The 26,999-nt window shown below is 40.7% G+C and overlaps 2 protein-coding genes across 2 annotated transcripts; both read left to right on the forward strand.

Moving 5' to 3' along the window:
* Positions 1–3,041: 3,041 nt before the first annotated feature.
* Positions 3,042–13,976, forward strand: LOC115596640 (uncharacterized). Its single transcript, XM_030441895.1, has 13 exons — positions 3,042–3,065; positions 4,732–4,840; positions 4,984–5,084; positions 5,171–5,443; positions 5,580–5,673; positions 5,847–5,914; positions 6,017–6,232; positions 6,342–6,401; positions 6,500–6,640; positions 6,794–6,835; positions 6,944–7,024; positions 7,747–10,003; positions 13,972–13,976. The coding sequence occupies exons 2-13, from the start codon at positions 4,732–4,734 to the stop codon at positions 13,974–13,976; spliced, it is 3,447 nt and encodes a 1,148-aa protein (XP_030297755.1). The 5' UTR covers positions 3,042–3,065.
* Positions 13,977–14,879: 903 nt separating this feature from the next.
* On the forward strand, positions 14,880–16,035 carry LOC115597077 (uncharacterized). Its single transcript, XM_030442676.1, has 2 exons — positions 14,880–14,997; positions 15,071–16,035. The coding sequence occupies exon 2, from the start codon at positions 15,094–15,096 to the stop codon at positions 16,033–16,035; it is 942 nt and encodes a 313-aa protein (XP_030298536.1). The 5' UTR covers positions 14,880–14,997; positions 15,071–15,093.
* Positions 16,036–26,999: the final 10,964 nt, after the last annotated feature.

The raw sequence follows: 26,999 nt of genomic DNA on the forward strand, positions 1-26,999 counted from the left end.
AAAAGTAACATATTTGATTATGAAACATTTTATTTTAACACTTAATAATATATAATTAATTCCGCTGCTGCCCACCTTGTGCCGACTGCCACCGCCCCTTTCCCCTCCATGTATTCTGCCCTCTGCACCTCTGCCAGTTGCTGCAGGTATTTCCTCCGGGCTCTCCTGCTGCTGGTGCACTCCTTGAATCAGATGCGGGCATTGATCCAAGCCAGGTCGAGAATGTAATTGAAGACCGCTACTGGCAATCTTTGCGTACCACCTTTGATGGAGTACGCCCTTGCCATCTGCTCCTGGACGTCCTTGCCGTACTTGGTGTTGTTGTAGTACATCACAGACTGGTTTTGCCTTCGCCCCACTAAAGGTGACCACACCTGCACGGTGCTCAGGATGCAGACATTCTTCCTTATCAGTGACTATGGAAGATAGGAAGAGGCCAGGGGGGGCTGAAACGGCCAGATTGAGGAAAAGGAATGCATTGGAGGAGAGTGCTGCCAAATGTGCCAAGCTCACCGACATTTTTACAAGAGGACTGACAAAAGTAGCCACTGGTAAAGAGAGATAGGCTATAATGGATCTGTGTCACCAGTCGATAAATGATGGTGTAATATTTGAGTTAATTTACTTGTGTAAAACTAAAGTCTAACTTCTTATCGAGTCAGGTGTGTTCTTGCTTGGTTGGAATGAAAACCTGTATCTGCAGCGGCCCTTTACTGGATCAGTTTGAAGACCACCGTACTTCCTGTCTTTCATAATAAAATGACATGCTTTAACAGCTCCAAAATATACTGTAAAGTCTTCCTAATTTCCATGTTTAATGTAAACAATCACCACCTGAGCTGCTCAGGCTGAGCGTTGCCCCAAAGGTTCTTACTGCTTTCTCTCATCAAGGTCACTTTCTTTTACAAATTAGACATATAAATGCCAGTGTACAAATATGAAATTTCACTTGCAGATTCTTAGAAGTGTGTAAGTTAATTCTACTTTAACTTCAGTGGTGACCATCTCAACAAATAATAAATACACTGGACTTTTGCTCTCTCTCAATTGGATATTCTGACTTGTGGCAAGCCTGGCTATAAGATGAGGCCATAAGATGAGACTGTTGTTCACTCATGATGGACTAATATGGACACATGTGCAGACACACATGTAATCTGTATGTACTGTCTAGAGCTTGAATTCAGCTCTATATGCTACTGCTGTAATATGTATTGTCAAAGGTCATAACAAAAGAAAAAAAGAGAAGAAAAGAAAAAAGTAATTTGCAAAAGACAAGAAAAGATCAGAATGAAGATTTTATACTGTGGGTAATGGGGGCGGGACTTGATAAGCTTTGGCTTCTCCCGCTTTTCCCTTTCGGCCATGTGTGTTGTATTATTTGAACAATGATGAAATGTGATGCTTATGAATTGACATGTCCGAAACAAACAACATAAATAAATAAATAAATAAAAATCACCTGGTAAAAGCACCAGTCCTAATCAATAGCAGTGTAGTTATTATGCTAATATCAGCCATTGTAGTGTTGTCAACCTAATCGCAAGCACAATAGCAAATTAAAGCTGCAAGCAGCGTTGAACGGGCCCTCGCAGTCCACGCGCGTCGGGGCGTGCCGCCGTCGATGCATGCTGCCGTCGGGGCATGCTCGAGCAACACCTTCCGCTGAGGACAACCATTGTTACATTCAATGTGTGCCATTGTATGTGAGTGTAATTGAAGTGTGATAATGTATTTGCGTGTGTTTATGTTTTTTATTGTAGGAGGAGAAGGTGTGGTGGAGTAGGAGGAGTTTGTGAAGGAGTTGTTCATATGTTATTTTTGTTCTTTAATAGATGTTTGTGTTTGGATACGTGTTTGTTTCCTTTTGTATAAATGTTATATGGTGTTGAAGGTGTTGGAAAGTGTTTATACAGAAAACAATCTTAACGTTACATCATGGGGGGGGAAAAGTATTTCATATGTGTTATTGTTAGCCATTACTTATTTGTGTGTTTCTAAAAGAAGCAACTTGATTAGTGTCATATTGGAACGCTGGCTGTGACAGGTGGTTTGTTTTGTAATTAAGAAGTTAAATTTATAGTCTGTACAACAACGTGTTTGTTATACTGGATAAAATAGTCAGCCAGTGGCTCTTGGTTTTCAAGAAGTTGCAACTGTGAAATCAAAACAACCAGTGACAGTAAAGGTGAGTGTCTGACAAGTGTCAATCATGCCTGTGTGTTCACCAGTGGTAGCCCCCTCCTTTTTGCAGTGTATATCTGGTATTGCCACTTCATCATTCATAGGTGTCATTGATTTATGCAAGAGTAACAGGTGACAAGATATCTAGGCACACACTGTCAAACAGTGCCAAAGCTCGACACGTTTAGACTGCGAAAACCTCTTCATCACTGCTTGCAGCTGTAATTTGTCCAATGATTTTGTCAAGATCTTATGATATCCTCCACACTAGCCATCTGAACATATGAAATTGCTGATAACCACGTTCACTGAATTTTGAGTTGGCTAATCAACTTCGTAACACCTGTGGTATTCCTGATGAAAATTGACTGGCATAAGAAATTAATGGGTAATACTAGATTATGTCCATTCATTATACAGAAAATATCGCCATTCGCGCGCACACACACACACACACACATAGATTTCCCCACGTTAAACATACATTTCAGTGTCATTTGTGATAATCTGTGACTTTTCTCACGCCTATGTGACTACCTGGTAGCCACACTCTCCGGAGTGTGATTTTTCCCAACTTTCTAAACCGATTTGAATGCATCACCAAATGACGTTGCCAAAACAGACGTCACGTCACAAGTCCACTGCCAAAGCTGTCCATCTTCATCGCGTTTAACTTGACCGACGACCCAAACAATAAAAAACAACGTGACGAAAGTGACGGCGTGAATAACCTAGACATCTTCCTGTGCAGGCTGATATACATGTGGATGTACTGCTGTTTAAACGTATTATAACATGTTAGCGTTGCTAACCGGCTGCCTGGCAATGACACCTGATCGCTGTATTAGCTGGAGTTACGTCAGTCTCGGTCCCTGTCTGTAGTAAGTGGTGTTGATTTAATAGTTTATTTTAATGTCGCGCAAATTGGCGTTATTGCCGACATGAATACTCTTTATGTGAGAGATAAAAGCCAGCAAATAATGTACTTGCAAATTACTGTATTTTGACAATGTGTGTGTTGCCTTCCGGTAGTATAGGACTCTACCATTAAGTTAATGTAGTGGGGATAGGCTGCATGGAGCATTTCAGCATCCACTAAACATACACACAACAAGTATTTATTTAACAGATTTATAGGTGCTAAATTATTTGTTTAATGCCCCTTATTAATACCTAGTAATAAGTAATGAACAATTTTTCTTCTTATCACAGTCTCAACCAAGAACATACACCGTAGCCAGCCGGTTGACGTTGCTGCGCTGTGATTGGTTGGCTGGTTTGATGTCACCTGTTAGCCTATAAAAGAACGCTGAACCCGGTTAACGGTCCCTTTAGCAAAAACCTTTGGAGACGAAAGTCCTATCTGGAGTTTGCTAAAGTTCCCACCGAGACAGAGAGAGAGACAGCGAGAATACACACACAAACACACTTACAAACATACAAACAGATACTGACATACATTCCCACACATTTCGGATTAAGACAGCAGCATTGTTTTCTTCATCCGGAGTTTGGACTTGCTCAATACGGTAAGTGAGTTTTGAATTTACAAGGCGTTAGCATAAGTCTTAGCTGCAAACTTTAGTAATAAGTTGTGTGTGTAAGTTATGTTTTGTGAATGAGTGTCATGCTGTTATTTTTGTTTGTTTTTAACACTGTTGGTTCTCTGTAAGGTCACCCTGTTTGACTGTCTATGACAGTATTAGCATTGCTCTGTAGCAGAAACCTTCTGGCTTTTGTTTTAACCGAGTTAAAAGTGAATGAGTCTTCTCCTGCTGTTATGGTATGTGTCGTCGGTGCTGGCTTATCTGTAACGGTAGTTTTAGGAGAGCTGGTTGGCTGTTACCATAGGTTATGTTTGGTAGCACATGCCTTTGTTGGCTAAATCAGCTATAAGCTACTAACAGCGGCAGTCTGTAGACAGTGTTCATTTTATTTAACATCAAAATAAATTTCAAGTATCATAACGGCACACTGGTAAAGAATTCCGTTATTACGCTGTGATTTGCGCGAGTATATTTTGAATTTCGCGGTCGCGCTGTGCTTGTCGGGATGAACTTTCAAGTGAGGGGCGTCCTGCGCTGTGATTGGTTTGAGGAGGTTTTTGAACTTCGCGGGCGATGTTGCGCTTCACTCACAGAGAAAGAGAAATGTATAGAGTAAAAAGAAAGAAGCAAGTTATTGAGTTCACCATGTACTCTACTCCTAATTTAGCAATATGATGAAAGTGTAGAACCAGCTGTAAACATGTCTTCAGTAAAATCTGTATTCATACAGCTATGTAGTCAAAGCTATGTGTATTCTATGATTAGGAGATTTCATTTCAACCAAAAAGTCAAAATATCAGTAATTATTTTCGATAAATCAACTACATCTTTCCATAATATACAATGTTAATTTGCTAAATGTATGAATTGGAAAGGTTTAGCTCAAATAACTTTTATAATATGTTAATGAAAATAAACATTTGATTCATTATTTTGTCAAGTGTGTTATGGACAAATGTTGTGTAATAAAACATGAAATTCATTGTTTAAATGTTATTAGATGCCACGGGGCAAGTCTTTTCGTCGTTCGGAGGCAGCCAAAAAACGTCTGGCAGAATGGCGAAAGGTTGACGTGGAACCGCAGCAGCCTCCCAATGCCTCTGTCTCACGTATGTAAATCTTTTCCATAGATGTGTACACTATACATATTTTCCTAGTGGCAAGGTGTGTTGTGTTTACATGATTTGCAATGATGATTTGAAAGGCTTCATTAAGTATATGTATCTTGTTGTTGTTTTCTGTTTATCAATAGAGTCCGGCACCGGTAAGCGCCATGCTGTGAACCAGTGGTCAAAGTCGCTGACAGGCCGTCAGCACAAGCTGGTCTTGCCGTCTGAATCACCTGACAAGAAGGTAACATAATAATAAAAGATAACAATAAAAGTATAAAAGAGTTCATTAGTGATTTTCATTCTACAGCAATCTAATCTCTTTTCCAGTTTGTTCTTGTTGTCGGTGATTCCCATCTACGCGCTATCGTAGATGGCTTCATCCCGATGCCAGAGGGCTCACTCTCCTTTGGCTTCATGTCCACACCCGGGGCTTGTGCGATGGAGCTGAGGACCGAGTTGCTACATGCTGCTGTTCCTCGGACTCCTGACGCAGTCCTGGTCATTGCACCTAGCAATAACCTGACATCCAGCAGGACCATCGACGAGGCTGGGGCAGACTTTGCTAAGCTCCTGCTCAGTGCCTGCTCGCGATGGCCTAACGTAGGTTTATTTTCTTTTGTGTGTGTGTATATATACTGATATATTATCTGTTGCAGAATAATGTATATTTATATCATTAGTTATGGCATTATCAGAACATTTTTATTCTGTTATTAACAACCACTTTACTCTACAGGTGTGTGTCACAGACTTTGCACCCCGTTTGACTGTTGAAGTCGAACAGCAAGAGTTGCTGCGTCAACAGTTCCGCCGTGTGGCAGCACGTATGGGTAAGTTTTAAGAATACCATAGTTTAAATATAGTTCATGTATAATGGATGATATGTTTTTAGGCAGACTGTTTGAATGAATAATATAATTTCCATAATCATTATGGTTGTTATCTAAAACTTTAAATGAAATGCATAGAGATGTTAGTATAATGGATGATTTGTCTTTTTTAGGTGTCAGGTACTTCCCCTTTGCTGAGCATTTCCCCATGGACCGGCTTGAGCTGTGGAGCAGAGATGGTGTAAGTAGAATATATATAGCCTCGTCTACACTTTCTCTGTAGTTGAATGATACGTTTATTGCAGATATCGTTTAATCTGTTTCATTTTCATTATTTTTGCAGGTTCACCTCAGTGATAGTGACGGCATGCCCATTTTTGCCGGGCTGCTGTGGAGTGTTGCATACCAATTCCTGCACCCTCCGACACCAAAGCCACAGCCTGCTCCCAGAACGTCGCTTCGTAGGCAGGTTGTTCCAAAGGTGGTTGTGAAGGGAGAGGTCACCGTACCTCGTCCATCAAACCCCTTTGAGTGGACCGTCGTTGGCAAGGCCAGGAAGGTAATTGTTTACACACCGTCATCGTGTGGTTGATGTTTATTTTTAACAGCCGACCTCTGTAATGGTTGATTGGTTGTTTAATACAAAGGATCTCATTTTGTCATTACAGAGGAGAGCACCTGAGGAACTTGAGCAGTCCTCTGGTGCAGAGAGGGTGGTTCAGCAGCAGGTATGTTATGATTGATTTTAGCCTAGACTGTTTTGGATATGATTATTGATTTGATGATGGCATTTTGACAATCGTCTTTCTGTATATGTATTTGACAGGTTGACGCGACTTCACTTCTGGAGTCTTTCATCCAGCCCAACCCCGTTTGGTTCAGCAGTTCGGTGTTGGCTGCGATGGATGCTGCTGTTCCATCCCATCTTCCTAGCCCTGATCCTACTGCTGTTCCACGAAGCTCAAAGGTAAACTGCATGCAAGTGGTGTATGTTGGTTGGTTCAACTGTTTTTAGTATCTCCTTCTTTCCGACACACTCACAACATGCAAACAATATTGTCCACAAGGGCTTTTGCCCAAATATGGCTTGAGAAAGTTTATTTTGTTTTTCTTTCATCAGCGTCCAAAAGTGGAACATCGTCGGACTTCTGCACGCCAGAAGGTTTGTAGCAATTGTATTCAATATTTGACTTATTTGGATTAAAAAATATGTATTTTTTGCATGTCTGCCGTATAACCGCAATAATCGGAACAACAAAATGTTTTCTAGGTCTCGGCGAGAGCTTTGCCCGTGGTGAAACCTGTGCCACCGCCTGCAACTGCTCATCTGAAAGTGGATGCCAGGGGGGAGGTTAGTACAGTTTTGTGCAAACTGTGTGTGTCAGGGTTCGTATGCTGCTTTAAATCATTGAAAGTGCTTGAATTTCAATGTTGTGTTTTCAAGGTCTGAAAAGTGCTTGGATTTTAGTTTAAGTGCTTGAAAGTGCTTGACATTATAACTCTGTCTTGGCAACATTGGGATCAGACTGGATACTTTGCTTATTACAAGGAGAAATAAAATCTCTGTATCATCACACATGCAGTCTGGTAGCAATAGAAAATGATGGCTGAGGAGAAGGTGACTTTGATGCAATTTGGACTGATGACACGTTCAATATTAAACTTTGATGAATAAGCGAACAGCTTATAAAAGTTTTTGTCAAAAACGAAAATAACAGTGTGCGCTCAGGTCTCTCTTGGTGCAGGTATACCTGAAGAACGCCAAGTGGCTTCTCTTTTTTTGGGATGAAACATTAGAACTTAAAGGAGAACACAAAGTTTTTGCTAGTATGAAACATATTTTTAGATGTTGACATCGTAATACAATGTACATAATTGTGATAAAAAGTGAAAAAAATAATCATGAGTATATTCCTGTAGACATGTATTTTATCCCAGCGATAAGGTGCTGGAAAGTTTGGAAAATTTTACCTTGAAAAATGTGTACGAACCCTGGTGTGTAATCCATTTTTCTAATAATAGTAGTATAGTTAAATTATTCAAATCATTTAATGTTTTTTTTCTCTCATCTAGGTTGCCACCACCGCCGTCGCAGCGCCGGGGGGGGACCTTCCGCCTGTCGTCGATCTTGGTGTCCGGCCGACACCAAGATCCAACACAGGTAAGTGTGACGCTAACCCGCTTTCTTGCAGGTGTGCGGAGGCCCCGCTGAGGGCTTTTGTTCCTGGTCTTTGTGTCAGAGCTGCACCACTCAGTTCTGACACACTGACATCCATAGCATGTGGTGTTGCAGCAGTTATGAAACATGTCATCTCACCAGTGTGTACATGGAAAGGGAAAGATATCGACAGCATAGGCATAGAAGGTGGCAAACTGGCCAGTGACATAGTTGAAGCTAGGCAGAACGGTAGCGCTAAATGGTTGTGTGAGTTGATTGAGGAGCAGAAGGTGTTTGGCAGGCAGTGGCAGGTAGCTATTCCTCCTCCAGCACGTAGTGACTTTAAGTTACTGGAGGGGGACACCATGATGTTTGAGAAGCTGCAAGAGCATTTGTTGACGCATGGCGCGTGTCTGTTGGACCTCGGTGGTGCAGTAAGTGCCATTATTGATCATAATGAGCATCTTGTGGTTGTTGATTGCGGCGTGCGCGATGCATCTGGGATGGCATCTAGCATTGGCACATCTGTGGTTGTGTTCAACACATCCCTTGCTGACTTGATGCTTCACATCCGTCAGCTGAAGGAGACTTTAGATGCGAAGTGGTATGCCGTCCATGGCATTTCCGTCATGCCATATCCACTAGATGATGACAGTGAGAGTGCTACGTTGTTTGCAGGCGGGAGTGTTGACGTCGGTGTTGCAGCTACGCTCAAGGATAGCGTGTCAGTCAGGCCAGAGATCGAGGTAAGTTCCATCAGGGGAACTTTTCACCAAGGGAACGATCGGTTCCTACACGGAGGGCGTCAGTGTATGGCTGTAAGTTTGGTTGCTTTGGCCAAACACAGCATTGATAGTGTGTTTTCTTGGCAGTCCGACGATCTGGATAAGGTTGTAGAGTTGGGGGACAAGCTCTACACATCATTGTGGGAAAGTAAGTCCATCAGTGGGAGGTCTGAACTGCTGTGTGTTCCAGATTTGCCCAAAGAGTCCATCATTGATGGACAGGAATTTGAGTTTGAGTATGGTGACTATGTTTCTGGTGATGTTGATGTGGTTGAGGGACAGTTTGTTGATGAAGGTGTGTACACCACTCTCAGGAATGGTTTGGGAGAGATGTGTAGCAAATATGACACATGCTTTCTGACTGTGAGTGGCAGCACATGTGCTATCATTGGTCGAGATGGGCAGTATGCAGTTGTTGACTCCCACGCACGCGGTGCAGATGGCATGGTAGATGAGCTCGGGTTTAGTGTTGTTGTGTATTTTAGTTGCCTTGACCGTGTGTTTGATCACATATGCAAATTTGCCACCGCAATGAACTCTCCAAAGCCGTTTGAGATTGCCGGTGTTTGTGTCACTCACAAAAGTCAAAGTGCAACTGTTGAAAGCAGAGAGGTTGAGTTTGGTTGTAGCTTACCTCTTCAGCCAGCACTTGAAGTGTCGGCTGAACAGGTAACACTTGACAGCAGCAACAGTCAGACAGGTGTGAAACGCAAGATTTCGGTGGGTGATCGTGCATCCAAAAAGTTGAAAAGCAGGGATGTTAATCTGGTTAATTCAGACGTTGTATTTGTCAGTGATGTGAGAAGGAAAAGACTTGAGTTTAATCCGCTGCGCAGCGACGTTGCACAAGCTTTGTGCAAACAGTTGAACGTGGAGTCGGAGAAACTTGATCTGGTGTCGACAGAGGTTGGTGCGTTAGGGGCTCCTTGTAGGAACGAGCAAATAGTTGGTGATGGTAATTGTTTCTTTAGAGCGGTTAGTCAAGCTGTGTGTGGCACACAGAAGAATCATAGAAAAATTAGATTAGCTGTGTTTAAGCAGTTACGGGCCAATCCTCTAGCATATACTTTGCGTCGCGAGTATTCGTCAATGGCAGATTATGTGAGTAGATCGGGAATGCAACGTGTTGGTACTTGGGCCACTGAGGTAGAGATTCAAGCAGCAGCAGATTGTTTAGGAGTGAATATTTTCACGTATTGTGGTGATCGCTGGCTTGAATACAGTTGCAAGAATAGGCAGTTGTCCAATCAGGCAGTGTATTTAGAGAATTGTAACGGTAACCATTATGAAAATGTTGTTTGTGTTATGCAGCCTGAGATGCAGAGCTGTTATGGGTACTGCAAAGTGAATGCGTCTTGTTCCGGAGGGTACAATCTTAGACGGCAAAGTAGACAGAGTAGTGTTTGTGCTGAGAGTTTAAGTCCGGTTGTTGCTTCAGGTTGTGTAGCTGAAGAAGTTATCGATATTGAAGTTATAGAACAGCAGGATAGTACTGTGTCTATGCAAGAGCAGTCTTCATTTACATTTAAGCCAACTAATGTTAATACTTCTAAGTATTTGATAAGGAAAAGGAGCTCAAAAATAAAAAGGAAATACCAGCTAAATGATTTGTATAGGGAGAAAAAGAAGGACAATGCTAAACAGAAATATAACACAAATGGTATGCATAAGACGAAAGTTATTGAAAGAAATAAAAGACAATATAGGAAAAATGAAGTGTATAAGGATAAAGTTAAGGAAATGAGTGTAAAGAAATATAGCGAAAATGAAGTATTTAAGGATAAAGTTAAGAAAAGGAGTCAAGAGAAATATGGCGAAAATGAAGTATTTAAGGATAAAGTTAAGAAAAGGAGTCAAGAGAAATATGGCGAAAATGAAGTATTTAAGGATAAAGTTAAGAAAAGGAGTCGAGAGAAATATCGCGAAAATGAAGTATTTAAGGATAAAGTTAAGAGAAGGAGTCAAGAGAAATATAGCGAAAATGAAGTATTTAAGGATAAAGTTAAGAAAAGGAGTCAAGAGAAATATAGGGACAATGACGTATACAGAGAGTATGTAATAGCCGAGATTAAACGCAAATATCATGACAGTAATGAATATAAGGAGCGTGTTATAGCAGGAAACAAATTAAATAGGGAAAAGCATAAACAAAAGTCAGAGGAGTTTGATTATGTTAGAGAACAGTTTTGGGACAAAGTTAAAGATGGGCCAGATTTTGTATGCTGTGTATGCTACAGAGGGTTGTTTAAGAATCAGGTTTTGAAGTGTAAAAGAGAAAATTATACTAAAACCAAAGAAAGCATGTTAATTGCTGATAAATGTATTAGTGACAAATATTTACATAAATGTAATGAAGACTGCATATTGCCGTGTAAATGGTTGGGTACAGCTAGAAGTGAGCTGTGGATTTGTAGCAAGTGTCATTCTTGTATTATAGATGGTGTAATGCCACCTGAATGTGCATTGAACAATTTGGCGCTTTGTCCCATTCCACCAGTACTGGCGTGTTTGAAAAGGTTAGAGATACATTTGATAGCGTTGCATATTCCGTTCATGAAGATGTTGGCGTTGCCTAAAGGCGGGCAAAACGGAGTACACGGACCTGTGACGTGTGTTCCTGCAAATATTGTGCAGACGACCAATTTGCTGCCACATACAGACATGGAAGGATCTTTGTTGCCAGTAAAGTTGAAGCGGAAGCTTACTTATAAAGGACATTATGACTATGAGTTTGTTGACAGTATGCGCGTAAGGCAGGCTTTGCAGTATTTAAAAGAGATAAATGTCCATTATAAAGATGTTGAGTTTAACGAAGCTTGGATAAATACGTTTTGTAGCGAATCGGATAGTAATTGTGATGCGGGTGGTGAAGTATCTGCAGATGTTGGCGAAGATGAGCTTCTGCATGATAGACAAAACCATTGTATGTTTCAGGACACTTGTCTTATGCCTGTGGATATTGGTCAGGAAACACTGGATCAATATTTTGATAATATATTGAATTTGGCTCCAGCAGAAGGGAACTCTCCTGTTAGGTTGTTGTCGGATCATACAAATGAAGCTAAATGCTTCCCAGTGTTGTTTCCTACTGGACATGGTACATATCATGACAGTAGACCGCATCGTTTGACCTTGTCGCGTTATTTTAATAACAGGATTCTGCATGCTGATGGTAGATTTGCACAAAATGTTGAATACATCTTTTTTGCTCAGTACTTATCTGAGGTAGAACAGGTTGTGTCAAATGTATCAATAGCACTGCGAAAGGGTAAAGGAGGTGCCATATCAAAGGTCAGTAGAAATGTATTAAATGATGAGGAATCTTTGAAAAAGTTGTTGCAGTTTGATGATGGGTTTCGTTTTCTTAAACCTATCAGAGGTACCCCATCTTTTTGGCAAGGAGCCCAGCGTGATTTGTTGGCTTGTGTTCGTCAGCTGGGTGTCCCGACGTGGTTTTGTTCGTTTTCTTCAGCTGATATGCGGTGGAAAAGTCTCCTCAATAGTATTTTGAAGCAGGCAGGTAGAACAGAGACAGCTGAGCAGTTGGATTATGCAGAGAGGTGTCAACTTTTGCGTGGCAGTCCGGCCACTGCGGCCAGAATGTTTGATTTTCGCTGGCATTGTTTTTTGAGAGAGGTGCTTATGTCTCCATCTAATCCTATTGGCAAAATAAAGGATTATTTTTATAGGGTTGAATTCCAGCAGCGTGGATCACCACATGTTCACTGCCTCTTTTGGATAGAGAATGCCCCAATAATTGATAAAAACACAGATGAAGAGGTAGTTGACTTTATTGATCATTATGTGACATGTGAATTACCAGCACAGGATGAAACATTATTGGAGATTGTTACATCTGTGCAACAGCATTCAAAACGACATTCAAAATCTTGTAAAAAGAATAAAACTGTTTGTCGTTTCAATTTTCCCAAGCCACCATCTGCAAAAACTTTCATTTCACGTCCAGTCAGTGAAGAGGATGACAAAAAATCTTGTAAATGTAAGGTAGGCCTAGATGAAGCACATAAATTGGACCATTGTGCATGCAAGAATGAGGGGCAGAAAAAACCAGCAATCATGAAAAAAGAGATTGCAGTTAACATTATGACAAAGATTAAGGAGGCTCTTTCAGATGACAATGCCAGTTTTGATAGTGTGGAAGAGTTGTTTGGACATTTAGGATTAAACCAAAGTCGTTTTGAGGCTGCTTACAACCGAGTAGCCAGGAAGACGCACGTTGTTTTGAAGAGGCAGGCGAACGAAGTCTGGATCAATCAATATAGCAAACCGCTTTTGAAATGCTGGAATGCTAACATTGACATCCAATATATCGTTGATGCCTATGCTTGTGTAGTGTATATCATTTCTTACATCTCCAAGGCAGAAAAGGAGATGGGCTTGTTGTTAGGGAATGCTCAGAGGGAAGCAGCTAAAGAGGGTAATAGCAGTGCTAAAGATGCGTTAAAAAATTTAGGAAGTGTATATTTACACAATAGGGATGTTTGTGCTCAAGAGGCGGTTTATAGACTGACAAACATGCATCTCAAGGAGTGCTCTCGGAAAGTTGTGTTTGTGCCAGTAGGGGAAAATACAGTTAGAATGAGTTTGCCTTTAAGTGTGTTAAAACAAAAGGCATCATCACATGATCTTACCAGTGAAGATATGTGGATGAAGAGTTCTGTTGACAGGTACAAGAATAGGCCAAAAGATTGTACATTTAATGACATGTGTTTGGCAACTTTTGCGTCAGAGTATCGTGTTGTGAGTAAAAATGAAAGGGCTGTCCATAGGGTTAAATTAAACAATGATTGTGGTTTTGTTGTGAAAAGGACACGTACGCAACCGGCTGTTGTTCGTTACGTGCGCTTTTCGGAGACTAGGAATCCGGAATTGTTCTATCAGAGCATTTTGCAATTGTTCCTGCCATATCGTGAAGATGGCCAGCTCAAACCAGCAGGGTTTGAGATGTTTGAGCAGTTTTATAGACGCGGTCATGTGAGATTAGGTGATGAATTGCTACATTCGGTTAAAGCAGTTGTTGATCTGAATAGATGCAAATTTGAAAGGGATGCAGACGAGTTGGACGATATTCAAAATTCAATCGATAATGATGGTGTTCTAGAAGATGCCTGGTGCGAGCTGTGCCCAGAGCAGGAGTTGGAGCGTTTAGAGTGTATAGAGGAACGTAGAGAGACAGAGCAGATAGTGGAGGAACATGTAGATGGCATTCCAGATTTGGTTGTGCACAGTAAAGATGTTGCACATTTGGAAAAGAGGAACAATGTCCTCAGCAGAGAAGACGGTTTGGCTTTAGTTAGGTCTCTGAATGAGACACAGATGTGTATTTTCTATCAGATTAGGCAGTGGTGCTTAGATAGGGTAAATGGGGCAAAGCCAGATCCGATACATGTATTTATTACAGGTGGGGCAGGGACAGGTAAGAGCCATTTGATCAGGGCTATACAATACGAGGCAAATAGGTTGTTGCAGAGAGGGTGTCCGGACGACATCTGCGTTCTACTAACAGCTCCTACGGGGATAGCTGCACACAATTTAAACGCAGCTACAATTCACAATGCTTTTAGCATAGGTAAAGACGTACGCTTACCTTACACTCCATTGGGTGAGGAGAAGCTGAATTCTTTACGTGCTAAATATAGTAGCTTGCAACTTTTGATAATAGATGAAATCTCCATGGTTGATCACAAACTATTGGCTTATATCCATGGGAGACTAAGACAAATTAAGCAATCTGGTGACTATTCCCCGTTTGGAAATGTTAGTGTAATTGCAGTTGGAGATTTTTATCAGTTGCCTCCAGTGAAAGGGAGACCTCTGTATTTAGATGACGTAGGTGTTGATTTGTGGTCTCGGTTGTTTAAGGTTGCGGAATTAAAAACCATTGTTCGTCAGAAAGATCCCGTATTTGCAGAGTTGTTGAACAGAGTTAGAACTCGTTCAAAAGGTACCCCGATGTTGGACAGTGACATTGAAATATTAAAACGTTGTGAGACCGGCGAAGTCAGCTCAGCTTTGCACATATTTCCCACAAATCGACAAGTAAATGAGCATAATGTAGTGCAGTTGTTGGAGAGTTGTCCGGATTATGTCGAAATAGAGGCTCAGGATTACGTCAACAGTAAGAAAACCGGCAAACTCGAGTTGATAAGCGGACATCATTCCAGAGCGTATGACACATGTCTGGATGAGACACTGCTTTTAGGGAAGGATGCCCGTGTAATGCTGTTTAAAAACTTAGATGTAGCGGATGGTCTAGTTAATGGGGCGTGTGGCACTGTGACACACATAGTTTTTCCAGACAATGACAGGAAGCGATTTCCTGAGACGGTGTATGTTAAATTTGATGATGATAGGGTAGGCATACAGAAGAGGAAACGCTGTGCATTTGCCTCTGCAGTAGAAACGGGTTCCACGGGCATTCAACCCGAAGAGGATAGGGTGACTAAAAAGGGTGGAATGCGTAGGCAATTTCCACTGAAGCTTGCCTGGGCCTGTACAGTACATAAAGTACAAGGCATTACAGTAGATGCAGCAGTCGTGTCGCTTGAGAAAATTTTTGCAGCTGGACAGGCATATGTAGCTTTGAGTCGGGTTCGAAATTTGTCAGGGTTGATAATTAGGGATTTTAAGGAGAAAGCCATCTATTGTAAGGACTCAATTAAAGATGCAATTGAAAACATGCCTCCCTTCATGGTCGAGAATATTACAAGGCACAATTTCAATCCACAGACCTTCACTGTGTTTTTGATGAATGTGCAGAATTTGACCCAACATGTATCTGATTTGGCATTGTCTACACAGCATTTGCAGCTTAACTGCATAGCTGTTACAGAAACATGGCTGTCTGCAGTTTCCTCATTTGAAACTGTAAAGATGGATGGTTATGCTTATCATAATCAGCCAAGGAGTTTATCCTACAATAGCAGCGACCCAATATTGACAGAAATTCAAGGCCAGCAACGTGGTGGAGTTGGCCTATATAGTGCAGACAATTTGGCATGTAATGTTCTCCAGGTACCAAATGTCAATTTAGAATGTTTGGTTTACCACTGCACTACATACAGCATTTTGATAGCAGTAATCTATCGACCACCATCTTATCCCATGACTTTGTTTAAAGTAAATTTAGGCAAATTACTTGATTGGCTGAATCCACAAAGTCACACAATTGCTGTCATGGGAGATTTCAATGACGACATTTTAAAATCATCGTCAATCACCAAATTTATGACAAACAAAGGGTTTGTTCAATTTGTCAAACAACCAACAACAGAAAACGGCACACTAATTGATCATGTGTATGTGAAAACAACACACTATATTGTTGAATCATTAGTGTTGCCAACTTATTTCAGTGACCATGAGGGGATCATGTGTTCTTTTGCATCTAGGACATAGAGTAAGTAGTAGTAGTAGTAGTAGTAGTAGTAGTAGTAGTTTTGTAATGTTTTTTTATATTGTAGTTCTTCATATGCAGGTTTTGATGAAGTTTATATTGCTTTTATATATATGCATGTTTCCTTTTCAGGAGTTTTGTGTTATTCTATATTGTGTGTTCAATATGTATGAAAAAACAAAACCAAAAAAAAAGTTTATTGTTGCTAATGCATGTTTCCTTTTCAGGAGTTTTGTGTTTTTCTATATTGTGTGTTCAATATGTATGAAAAAACAAAACCAAAAAAAAAGTTTATTGTTGCTAATGCATGTTTCCTTTTCAGGAGTTTTGTGTTTTTCTATATTGTGTGTTAAATATGTATGAAAAAAACAAAAAAAAAAACAAAAAAAAAGTTTATATTGTTGCTTATGCATGTTGCCTTTTCAGGAGTTTTGTGTTTTTCTATATTGTGTGTTAAATATGTATGAAAAAAACAAAAAAAAACGTTTATATTGTTGCTTATGCATGTTGCCTTTTCAGGAGTTTTGTGTCGTGCTATATTTTGTGTTCTATATTGTGTTCTCTCTCTCGCTCTCTCTCTCTATCTCTTTGTATATATATATATACACACACACACAAAAATGTGTTAGATATAAGGGTTTCGTTTCCTGCATTACAACAGCATTTTGATCTAAAACATGATATGACAAACGGAATGATAATTCTGATCACCTTTGAAGCTTTATACATAGAACATTTTCTTCAAAAGATTTATCTAGCATTTACAATACTGCAGTAATTGCATAATGTCCATTGCTGCCAGTCATATGCTGTTGCTAATGCAGGTTTTGCTTTACCTTTCATGTAGCCTCAAAAGCAAAAGACACTGGTAATGGTACTCCTGGTTTACTGGGATGGGGTTCGATTCCCTGCGGTGTCCTGCTGATTCTTTTGGCATTTACATGAAAGGCCATATTTTACTCACTTACATGTATAACAGCTTCATAAAAAATCCACATCAACTTAACCCTTGTATTCTGTTTGTTTCTCCCTCCTTACTTTGGTGTTCCTGGTCAAATTTGACAGGTCTCGTTTAAATGCTCAAACATAATGATGACCAAATTTTATTTAACACTTATATTACTGTAAAGGGTTTCTAGCTAGTGCTGAACATGCAAAACATACAAAGAATAGACACTGAAAATGATTACAGTCATCTTGTCATGATCTATGGCTGCAATGTCTGTTTTGTATTTTTTGTGCTTGTGTGTTCTCTTTGCTTGCAGAGGTGCAATGGAAGGCTGGGCGGATTTGTGGTCTCGGGAGAGATCACACTCGCATGCACCTGCTGCAGGTTGACAATTGCTACCTGCTTAAAAGCCTTGATCCTCACACTACCTGCTGCCAGATGATTTCATCAACCACACGTGGTATATTGCTCTGTCAATAGTGTATTCTAGACGTACTGTAGTGCACCTGTGTTTTCCAGTATAACAACTAATTGTGCCATGCTTTGTCTACAGCTGCATTTCTCCAAGTGGCCAAACACCACACATCCTCAGCCTGGCTGCAACACTCCACCTGCCATGTGCTCCTCCAAGCAGCCAGACACCACCCAGCTCTCCAGCAGCCTCAACCTCAAACCATAACTAGCTGTGAATTCAGTTGTGTTAAAATAAAGCTTTTCGTCCTGCTGCAGCCTTGTGTCCCCTTTTGGCTTCAACTAGATTCTACCAAGTGCAACACATCTGTGTGCATGCATGTTTTTGACATACAGGAGTGGCATTGTACAATTGGGTTGGAGTGTGACTTGCAAACAAAGGCATCACATTTGTAGCATGTGAGTGTTGTTGTCGTTGTAAACACATGCTTCCCCTCCAGGTTTGTCACTTCCAGTATCATTTCCTCCATGGACTCTGGTAAAAACAGCTGAAAGCTGAACTTGATGTCATCCACACAGGATATTGCTTAGAGTGTTGGCATTGGCATCACCCTTACAATGTTTTCCACTCTTGCTGTGCCTCCTCTGTCCTGGGATGAATAATACCAATTTAGTAGTTTGAAATGTGTAAATCTTCATAAATAGGGTCTTTGATCAACTATGATACATTGTTAGGTCTGGATAGTGTGTGTGGCACCTAGGTTGGCACATGAGTTCAAGAAAGAGACAGGTTTCCATAAATGACACCTAGTTCTTCCTGTGAGAATGTGTGTGTGGGATGGTGTTTGTGGCAGTGGCGGCTGGTGCATTTTTTTCCAGGGGGTGCTATACCAGAATCCAAAATATTTGGTAAATCATGAAAGTGTAAATTAACAATAAAGGTGGCCATGGTGGTAAATATTGACTCACTGTCAGTTCAACTAATTAACAGCAACACCTGATAAACTAAGAACATAGAGACAGCACTATGGACAGCAGTCATCCATATTATACAAGGTTATTGTCACAAACTGGCTCAATTCATGCAACAAAGATAAGAGAAGTCATGTTAAAGTGCAATCTTAATGTTTTATTTGAAACAATATCTATTTTCAAAAACCATGAAGTGTGAAATGTAACTGCATCAGTCGTGAATGTGATGTATGAATGATTGAGAAATGTGTATGCTACTGTTGAATGCTCCAAACACGTCATAACAACCACCCCCCTCGCACACAAAACACTGCTATTAAAATATGTGTTATGATTATATCTATATATTATATAAAATGTCAAAATAAATCTCCAAACTTTTCTTATTAATATTATTATCTTTTTAACACTTACAGATCAAGTAAAATGAATACTGTCACAAACATTGTATTGACATCTAATGGTCAGATGAAAACAGCAACACTGCACATTAAACTTCCAATGTGATATGGTCCTTCAGGTTTCATGAAACTGAAAAGAATACAGGACAAAATGTGGGTTATTTTCCTGTGGTGCCTTATGAGCACAACAATGTTGACAATTAGTAGTAACATATTAAACCTGTAAAGAAACTGTTCAGGTGTTTTCTGTTTTAGTTTTTATACATATATGTTGCCCTTTTCTACTTGAGAGATGCAAATTTCTCAGTGACTTCGTGGTTAAAGTTGTAGATGTCTGATAAGTCCCTCTCCATAGAGAGCATGGCCACTGCATTAAGACAATCCTGTGACATTGTCTTCCTGAGGAAGGTCTGGATTCTCTGCAGTGTTGAGAAGCACTACTCAGATTCAACTGAAGATTTCCTGAAGATTACTCTCCATGACCAGTTGTTACAAAGCCAGAGCTCCACTACGCTTCTCGAACTCATCATTGCTGAGGATGAGAGACAGTTCAGTTTTCCACTTGTTCTTGTTCAGCATTACATCCATGGTGGTGTTCAGTGCTGTTTCAGATTAGAGTGAGTTAGGTTTATCCATATCTCGGTAACAGATAAGTGGAAATGTAAAAAACAGATACAGTATTGGATTCAGTGGAAGGTTTAAACAACTTTCAGGCACAGGAGCTTAACAGATTTTGACAAAAAAAAAAGAAAAGATGGGTAAATGAAATTTGATAAAATGTTTGTGGCAACTAAACCTCACAAATTCAAACACAAACTAAACTTTCTTATACCTCACCTCTGCAGCTATCCTCTAAAAGTTCACATAGGGAACATGTTCAGCTTTTGCACGTTGTCTGTGAACTGCTGCATGATTCCCTGGACAAAGACTGAATTAACGGTCCACTTCTGCAGCTGCCTGAAGAGAATGTCCAGACGGGGCATGATGCAATGAAATAGTTTAAGGAAGAAGCTGAAAGTATCATCATCCAGTAGCACAGTGGTTGGCTGAATCTCCCCTAATGCTTTTAAAACACTGGACGATGTCACCTTTGTGATAAAACAGCAACAATGTATGCTGAAATCAGAAAAACTCCCTGCAATCTACATAAAGAACTAATAATGAGAGGAGTACAGTGTTCGACCCTATAGACGGCTAAACAGCATGATAGCTTTATATACTGACTGTTAACCACAGTACATATTTCGACCTTTAAACTGTAATGAGCATGGTCACAATCCCAACAAATAGACTGAGTTGAAAAATAGGCACCACAATCGAAATATTCATCATTAAGTCCTCACAATCCAAATGTAGCTGCAGTGCAAGCAAAGTGCAGCTAACTACTACTGAGACACAGGCTATGTGTAAACTGCAATAGTGTTCAAATTATCCATAACTACAAGCAGAAACCATGTACATTTCCTCAAGAATGCACACATCATTAGGGAAACCCACAGAAAGTCCATGCAGCTCCACACGGTCTGCTCACTGACTGGTCTGCTGCATTTTAGTGTGACTGAGCATGTCCTGACTCTTTGCACCAGTAGAGGGAGCTGTTGGACCTTTACCTGTAGAGCTTTCTTACAGTTTCTGTGACTGAGCATGTCCTGACTCTTTGCACCAGTAGAGGGAGCTGTTGGACCTTTACCTGTAGAGCTATCTTACAGTTTCTGTGGCTGCACATATGCTGGAGCACTAGCAGAGGCAAAGTAGGAAATGTCCACACAAGAAGAAATGGGAAAACGCCTCCCAAACTCCATTATTACTATAAAGATATGTATTATGATTATATCTATAAATCACATAAAATGTCAAAACAAATCTCCAAACATTTATCATTAGTAATATTATCTTTTTAACACTTACAGATCAAGTAAAATGAATACTGTTACAAACATTGTATTGACATGTAGTGGTCAGATGAAAACAACAGCACTGCACATTAAACTTCCAATGTTATATGGTTCTTAAGGTTTCATGAAACTGAAAAGAATACAGGAGAAAAGGTGGGTTGTTTTGCTCCGCTGCCTTATAAGCAGAACAATGTTGACAATTGGTAGTAACATATTAAACCTGTGAAGGAACTGTTCAGGTGTTTTCAGTTGTACTTTTTATACATACATGTAGCATTTTTCTTCTTGAAAGATGCAAATTTCTCAGTGACTTTGTGGTTTAAGTTGTGGATGTCTTTGATAAGTTTCTTCTCCATACAGAGCATGGCAACTGCATTAAGAAGATATTATCTTCCTGAGGAAGGTCTTGATTCTCTTCAGTGTTGAGAAGCACCGCTCAGATCCAGCTATAGTCATAGAAGTTGTGATGAGGATGTTTAGCAGAGCCACAGTCTCTGAAAAGGTTTCCTGATGATTGCACTGTGTGACCAGCTGGTACAGAGCCACAGCTCCACTACGGTTTTTGAACTCATCATTGCTGTAGATGTGAGACAGTTCAGTTTTCAGCTTGTTCTTGTTAAGCAGTGGGTAAGCCTCCATGGTGGTGTTCAGCACTGTTTCAGGGAACTGACTTTTGTACTGTTTGAATTTGTCTCCATGCAGCAGTGTCACAAACCACAAACAGCCAAAAGTGCAAGTCTTACATCTGAAATAAGACCATCAGCTGAAAGCCAACGAGATTTCCTACATTTCCCTGTATATATTGTCTATGTGAAGTAAAAGACGTGGGATCCAAATCAAGCTGAAGAGAACTTTTTCTCCAGTTCTTCCATCTGCTCTCCACTGTAGCTATGATGTCATGCACTCTAGCTCACCCATTACCCACCCATTATAAAATCAGAAGACGGCCTAAAAATCCTTAAAACTAAAAATGTGATGATTTGAAAACCGTAAAAGATTTTCTGAAACTGATTACATGCCGAATAGTTTGAGGTCTTCTGACTCTTTTAAAGTTGGAATGGAGTGTGTAGATCAAAGTATGAGGGACAAGAAAAGGATGAAGGTCAATGAGTTTTGAAGAGGACTTGAAGATCCCATTGACACTGATTAGACTGCGACCAGAGCGCCATCTATTGGCCGATTTGCACCAAATTTTACACAAAGCCTCATCATGCCATACCACACAATGAAGACCATTTATGTGATAATCAGACAGCATTTTGTAAAGATATGCAACATTGTCTGTTTTCAACACAATATGCAGGAATTTGTCATTTTATATTTCGGGCAGTTTATGGACTATCAAAATTCTTTTGATAACTTTTTGTCAGGAGGGTCTACAGATGCTACATGCAAAGTTTGGTGCAAATTGGTCAAATTCTCTAGGAGGAGTTTGAAAAAGTACGTTTTTCATTTGTCGCGATTTTACGAACGGAAAGTTACTGCAAAAGTGGGCGTGGCCTACACCAAACAATCCAGCTGAATGGAGGGAACACATCTGCACGAGGTTTAATAATATGCAACATATTAAGTGGGAGTTATGAGCCAAAAACGCTTTTAAATTGAAAATAGCGCCACCTGGTGGTCATTTTCGGTGAGTGAGTCGCAGGGGCCATTCTATAGCACCTCTATGAATTTGATTTCCATAAGTGTTATGGTGTGGGCACAGGGCCAATTGTGCAATTAAAGTGACGCCAGAGCGCCACCTAGTGGTGGATCGGTAAACCCTTCGTTAGATGTCCTCAGGAGGGCACTGACAATAAATGTACCAAGTTTCGTCTTATTCAGATGCACCGTTGTGGAGATATAAAATACATCAATTTAAAGAGCGCCACCTTGTGGTCATCGTCTAAAATTTTGCACAGGGCCTCAGCGGCTCATGGAGAAGTAGTATCCTGAGTTTCATGTCATTAGACCACACCAATGTGGAGATATGCAACACTTCCTGTTTGTAACCAAATCTGCAGGAAGTTGTTATTTAATAACTTGAGTATTGTGTGGCCTATCAAAATTCCTTTAATAACTTTTTGTCAGGAGGGTCCACAGATGCTGTGTGCCAAGTTTCGTGCAAATCGGTGAAATCGCCTGGGAGGAGTTCGAAAAAGTAGGTTTTCAACATTTTGCGACGTAGCGAAAAAAAACGGTAGGCGGAAATGGGCGTGGCCTATACCACGAGATTCAGCACAATCCACTGAACGCGTCTATGTAAGGTTTTTGAATGTGCAACAAAGTATGTGGGAGTTATTAACCAAAACGCGTTTCCCTTAATAACAGCGCCACCTAGTGGTGGAAATTCTGGACGATAACAGATTATAAAATTTTTCGCCAGGTGTGACTTATATACCAAGTTTGGTGAGTTTTGGGGTATGTTCAGGCAGTGAAAAATGCGATCCTTTTGTGAGAAGAAAAATAATAATAATTAAAGCTGCAAGCAGCGTTGAACGGGCCCTCGCAGTCCACGCGCGTCGGGGCGTGCTGCCGTCGATGCATGCTGCCGTCGGGGCTTGCTGCCGTCGGGGCTTGCTGAGGAAGTCGTTGCTTCATAATTCGATGGACTGCTATTGCCGGTCTGAAATGACGTACGCTGAAGTCAGAAAAACTGTGTGAACTACTGCATGATTGCCCGGACAAAGACTGAGTCGATGCCAGGTCAGAGAAGAACTGATTAACTGATGGGATGTGAGATGTCACCTGCTGCATGATGAAATCTGAAGAAGAGGATGAAATTGCAGCTCAAGGGGGGGTTTCACGAGTACAGTGTTCGACCCTATAGACGGCTAAACAGCATGATAGCTTTATATACTGACTGTTAACCACAGTCCATATTTCGACCTTTAAACTGTAACGAGCATGGTCACAATCCCAAGAAACAGACTGAGTTGAAAAATCGGCATTAAAAACGAAATATTCATCATTAAGTCCTCACAATCCAAATGTAGCTGCAGTGCAAGCAAAGTGCAGCTAACTACTACTGAGACACAGGCTATGTGTAAACTGCAATAGTGATCAAATTATCCATAACTACAAGCAGAAACCACGTACATTTCCTCAAGAATGCACACATCATTAGGGAAACCCACAGAAAGTCCATGCAGCTCCACACGGTCTGCTCACTGACTGGTCTGCTGCATTTTAGTGTGACTGAGCATGTCCTGACTCTTTGCACCAGTAGAGGGAGCTGTTGGACCTTTACCTGTAGAGCTTTCTTACAGTTTCTGTGACTGAGCATGTCCTGACTCTTTGCACCAGTAGAGGGAGCTGTTGGACCTTTACCTGTAGAGCTATCTTACAGTTTCTGTGGCTGCACATATGCTGGAGCACTAGCAGAGGCAAAGTAGGAAATGTCCACACAAGAAGAAATGGGAAAACGCCTCCCAAACTCCATTATTACTATAAAGATATGTATTATGATTATATCTATATATCACATAAAATGTCAAAACAAATCTCCAAACATTTATCATTAGTAATATTATCTTTTTAACACTTACAGATCAAGTAAAATGAATACTGTTACAAACATTGTATTGACATGTAGTGGTCAGATGAAAACAACAGCACTGCACATTAAACTTCCAATGTTATATGGTTCTTAAGGTTTCATGAAACTGAAAAGAATACAGGAGAAAAGGTGGGTTGTTTTGCTCCGCTGCCTTAGAAGCAGAACAATGTTGACAATTAGTAGTAACATATTAAACCTGTGAAGAAACTGTTCAGGTGTTTTCAGTTGTACTTTTTATACATACATTTAGCACTTTTCTTCTTGAAAGATGCAAATTTCTCAGTGACTTTGTGGTTTAAGTTGTGGATGTCTTTGATAAGTTTCTTCTCCATACAGAGCATGGCAACTGCATTAAGAAGATATTATCTTCCTGAGGAAGGTCTTGATTCTCTTCAGTGTTGAGAAGCACCGCTCAGATTCAGCTGTAGTCATAGAAGTTGTGATGAGGATGTTTAGCAGAGCCACAGTCTCTGAAAAGGTTTCCTGATGATTGCACTCTGTGACCAGCTGGTACAGAGCCACAGCTCCACTACGGTTTTTGAACTCATCATTGCTGTAGATGTGAGACAGTTCAGTTTTCAGCTTGTTCTTGTTAAGCAGTGGGTAAGCCTCCATGGTGGAACTGACTTTTGTACTGTTTGAATTTGTCTCCCTGCAGCAGTGTCACAAACCACAAACAGCCAAAAGTGTAAGTCCTACATCTGAAATAAGACCATCAGCTGAAAGCCAACAAGATTTCCTACATTTCCCTGTATATATTGTCTATGTGAAGTAAAAGACGTGGGATCCAAATCAAGCTGAAGAGAACTTTTTCTCCAGTTCTTCCATCTGCTCTCCACTGTAGCTATGATGTCACGCACTCTAGCTCACCCAATACACACCCATTATAAATCCGAAGACGGCCTAAAAATCCTTAAAACTAAAACTGTGATGATTTGAAAACCGTAAAAGATTTTCAAAAACTGATTACATGCCCAATAGTTTGAGGGCTTCTGACTCTTTTAAAGTTGGAATGGAGTGGCCAGCTCAAAGTATGAGGGACAAGAAAAGGATGAAGGTCAATGAGTTTTGAAGAGGACTTGAAGATCCCATTGACACTGATTAGACTGCGACCAGAGCGCCATCTATTGGCCGATTTGCACCAAATTTTACACAAAGCCTCATCATGCCATACCACACAATGAAGAGTATTTATGTGATAATCAGACAGTATTTTGTAAAGATATGCAAGATTGTCTGTTTTCAACACAATATGCAGGAATTTGTCATTTTATATTTCGGGCAGTTTATGGACTATCAAAATTCTTTTGATAACTTTTTGTCAGGAGGGTCTACAGATGCTACATACAAAGTTTGGTGCAAATTGGTCAAATCGTCTAGGAGGAGTTCGAAAAAGTAGGTTTTTCATTGTTTGCAAATTTGCGAACGGAAAGTTACTGCAAAAGTGGGCGTGGCCTACATCCAAACAATTCAGCTAAATTCAGGGAATACATAATATGAGGATTAATAATGTGGAACATATTAAGTGGGAGTTATGAGCCAAAAACGCTTTTAAATTGAAAATAGCGCCACCTGGTGGTCATTTTCGGTGAGTGAGTCACAGGGGCCATTCTATAGCACCTCTATGAATTTCATTTCCATAAGTGTTATGGTGTGGGCACAGGGCCAATTATGCAATTAAAGTGACGCCAGAGCGCCACCTAGTGGTGGATCGGTAAACCCTTTGTCAGATGTCCTCAGGAGGGCACTGACAATAAATGTACCAAGTTTCGTCTTATTCCGATGCACCGTTGTGGAGATATAAAATACATCAATTTAAAGAGCGCCACCTTGTGGTCATCGCCTAAAATTTTGCACAGGGCCTCAGGGGCTCATGGGGAAGTAGTATCCTGAGTTTCATGTCATTAGACCACACCAATGTGGAGATATGCAACACTTCCTGTTTGTAACCAAATCTGCAGGAAGTTGTTATTTAATAACTTCAAAGTATTGTGTGTCTAATTAGAATCCTTTAATAACTTTTTGTCAGGAGGGTCCACAGATGCTGTGTGCCAAGTTTCGTGCAAATCGGTGAAATCGCCTGGGAGGAGTTCGAAAAAGTAGGTTTTCGACATTTTGCGACGTAGCGAAAAAAAACGGTAGGCGGAAATGGGCGTGGCCTATACCACGAGATTCAGCACAATCCACTGAACGCGTCGATGTAAGGTTTTTGAATGTGCGACAAAGTTATGGGAGTTATTAGCCAAAACGCGCTTTCCTTAATAACAGCGCCACCTAGTGGTGGAAATTCAGGACGACAATAGATTATAAAATTTTTCGCCAGGTGTGACTTATATTCCAAGTTTGGTGAGTTTTGGGGTATGTTCAGGCAGTGAAAAATGCGATCCTTTTGTGAGAAGAAAAATAATAATAATAATAAAAATCATTACAAAACAATAGGGTCCTTGCAGGTTCCCTGCTCGGGCCCTAATTAAAGCTGCAAGCAGCGTTGAACGGGCCCTCGCAGTCCACGCGCGTCGGGGCGTGCTGCCGTCGATGCATGCTGCCGTCGGGGCTTGCTGCCTTCGGGGCATGCTCAAGCAACACCTTCCGCTGAGGAAGTCGTTGCTTCATAATTCGATGGACTGCTATTGCCGGTTTGAAATGATGTACGCTGAAGTCAGAAAAACTGTGTGAACTGCTGCATGAATCCCCGGACAAAGACTGAGTCGATGCTCCGCCTCTGGAGCTGGCTGAAGAGAATGTGCACACTAGGCATGATGCAATGAAATAGTTTCAGGAACATCAGGAACATGTC

The sequence above is a fragment of the Sparus aurata genome, chromosome 2 (genome assembly GCF_900880675.1).
Source record: "Sparus aurata chromosome 2, fSpaAur1.1, whole genome shotgun sequence".
In the NCBI taxonomy this organism is placed as follows: Eukaryota; Metazoa; Chordata; class Actinopteri; order Spariformes; family Sparidae; genus Sparus; species Sparus aurata.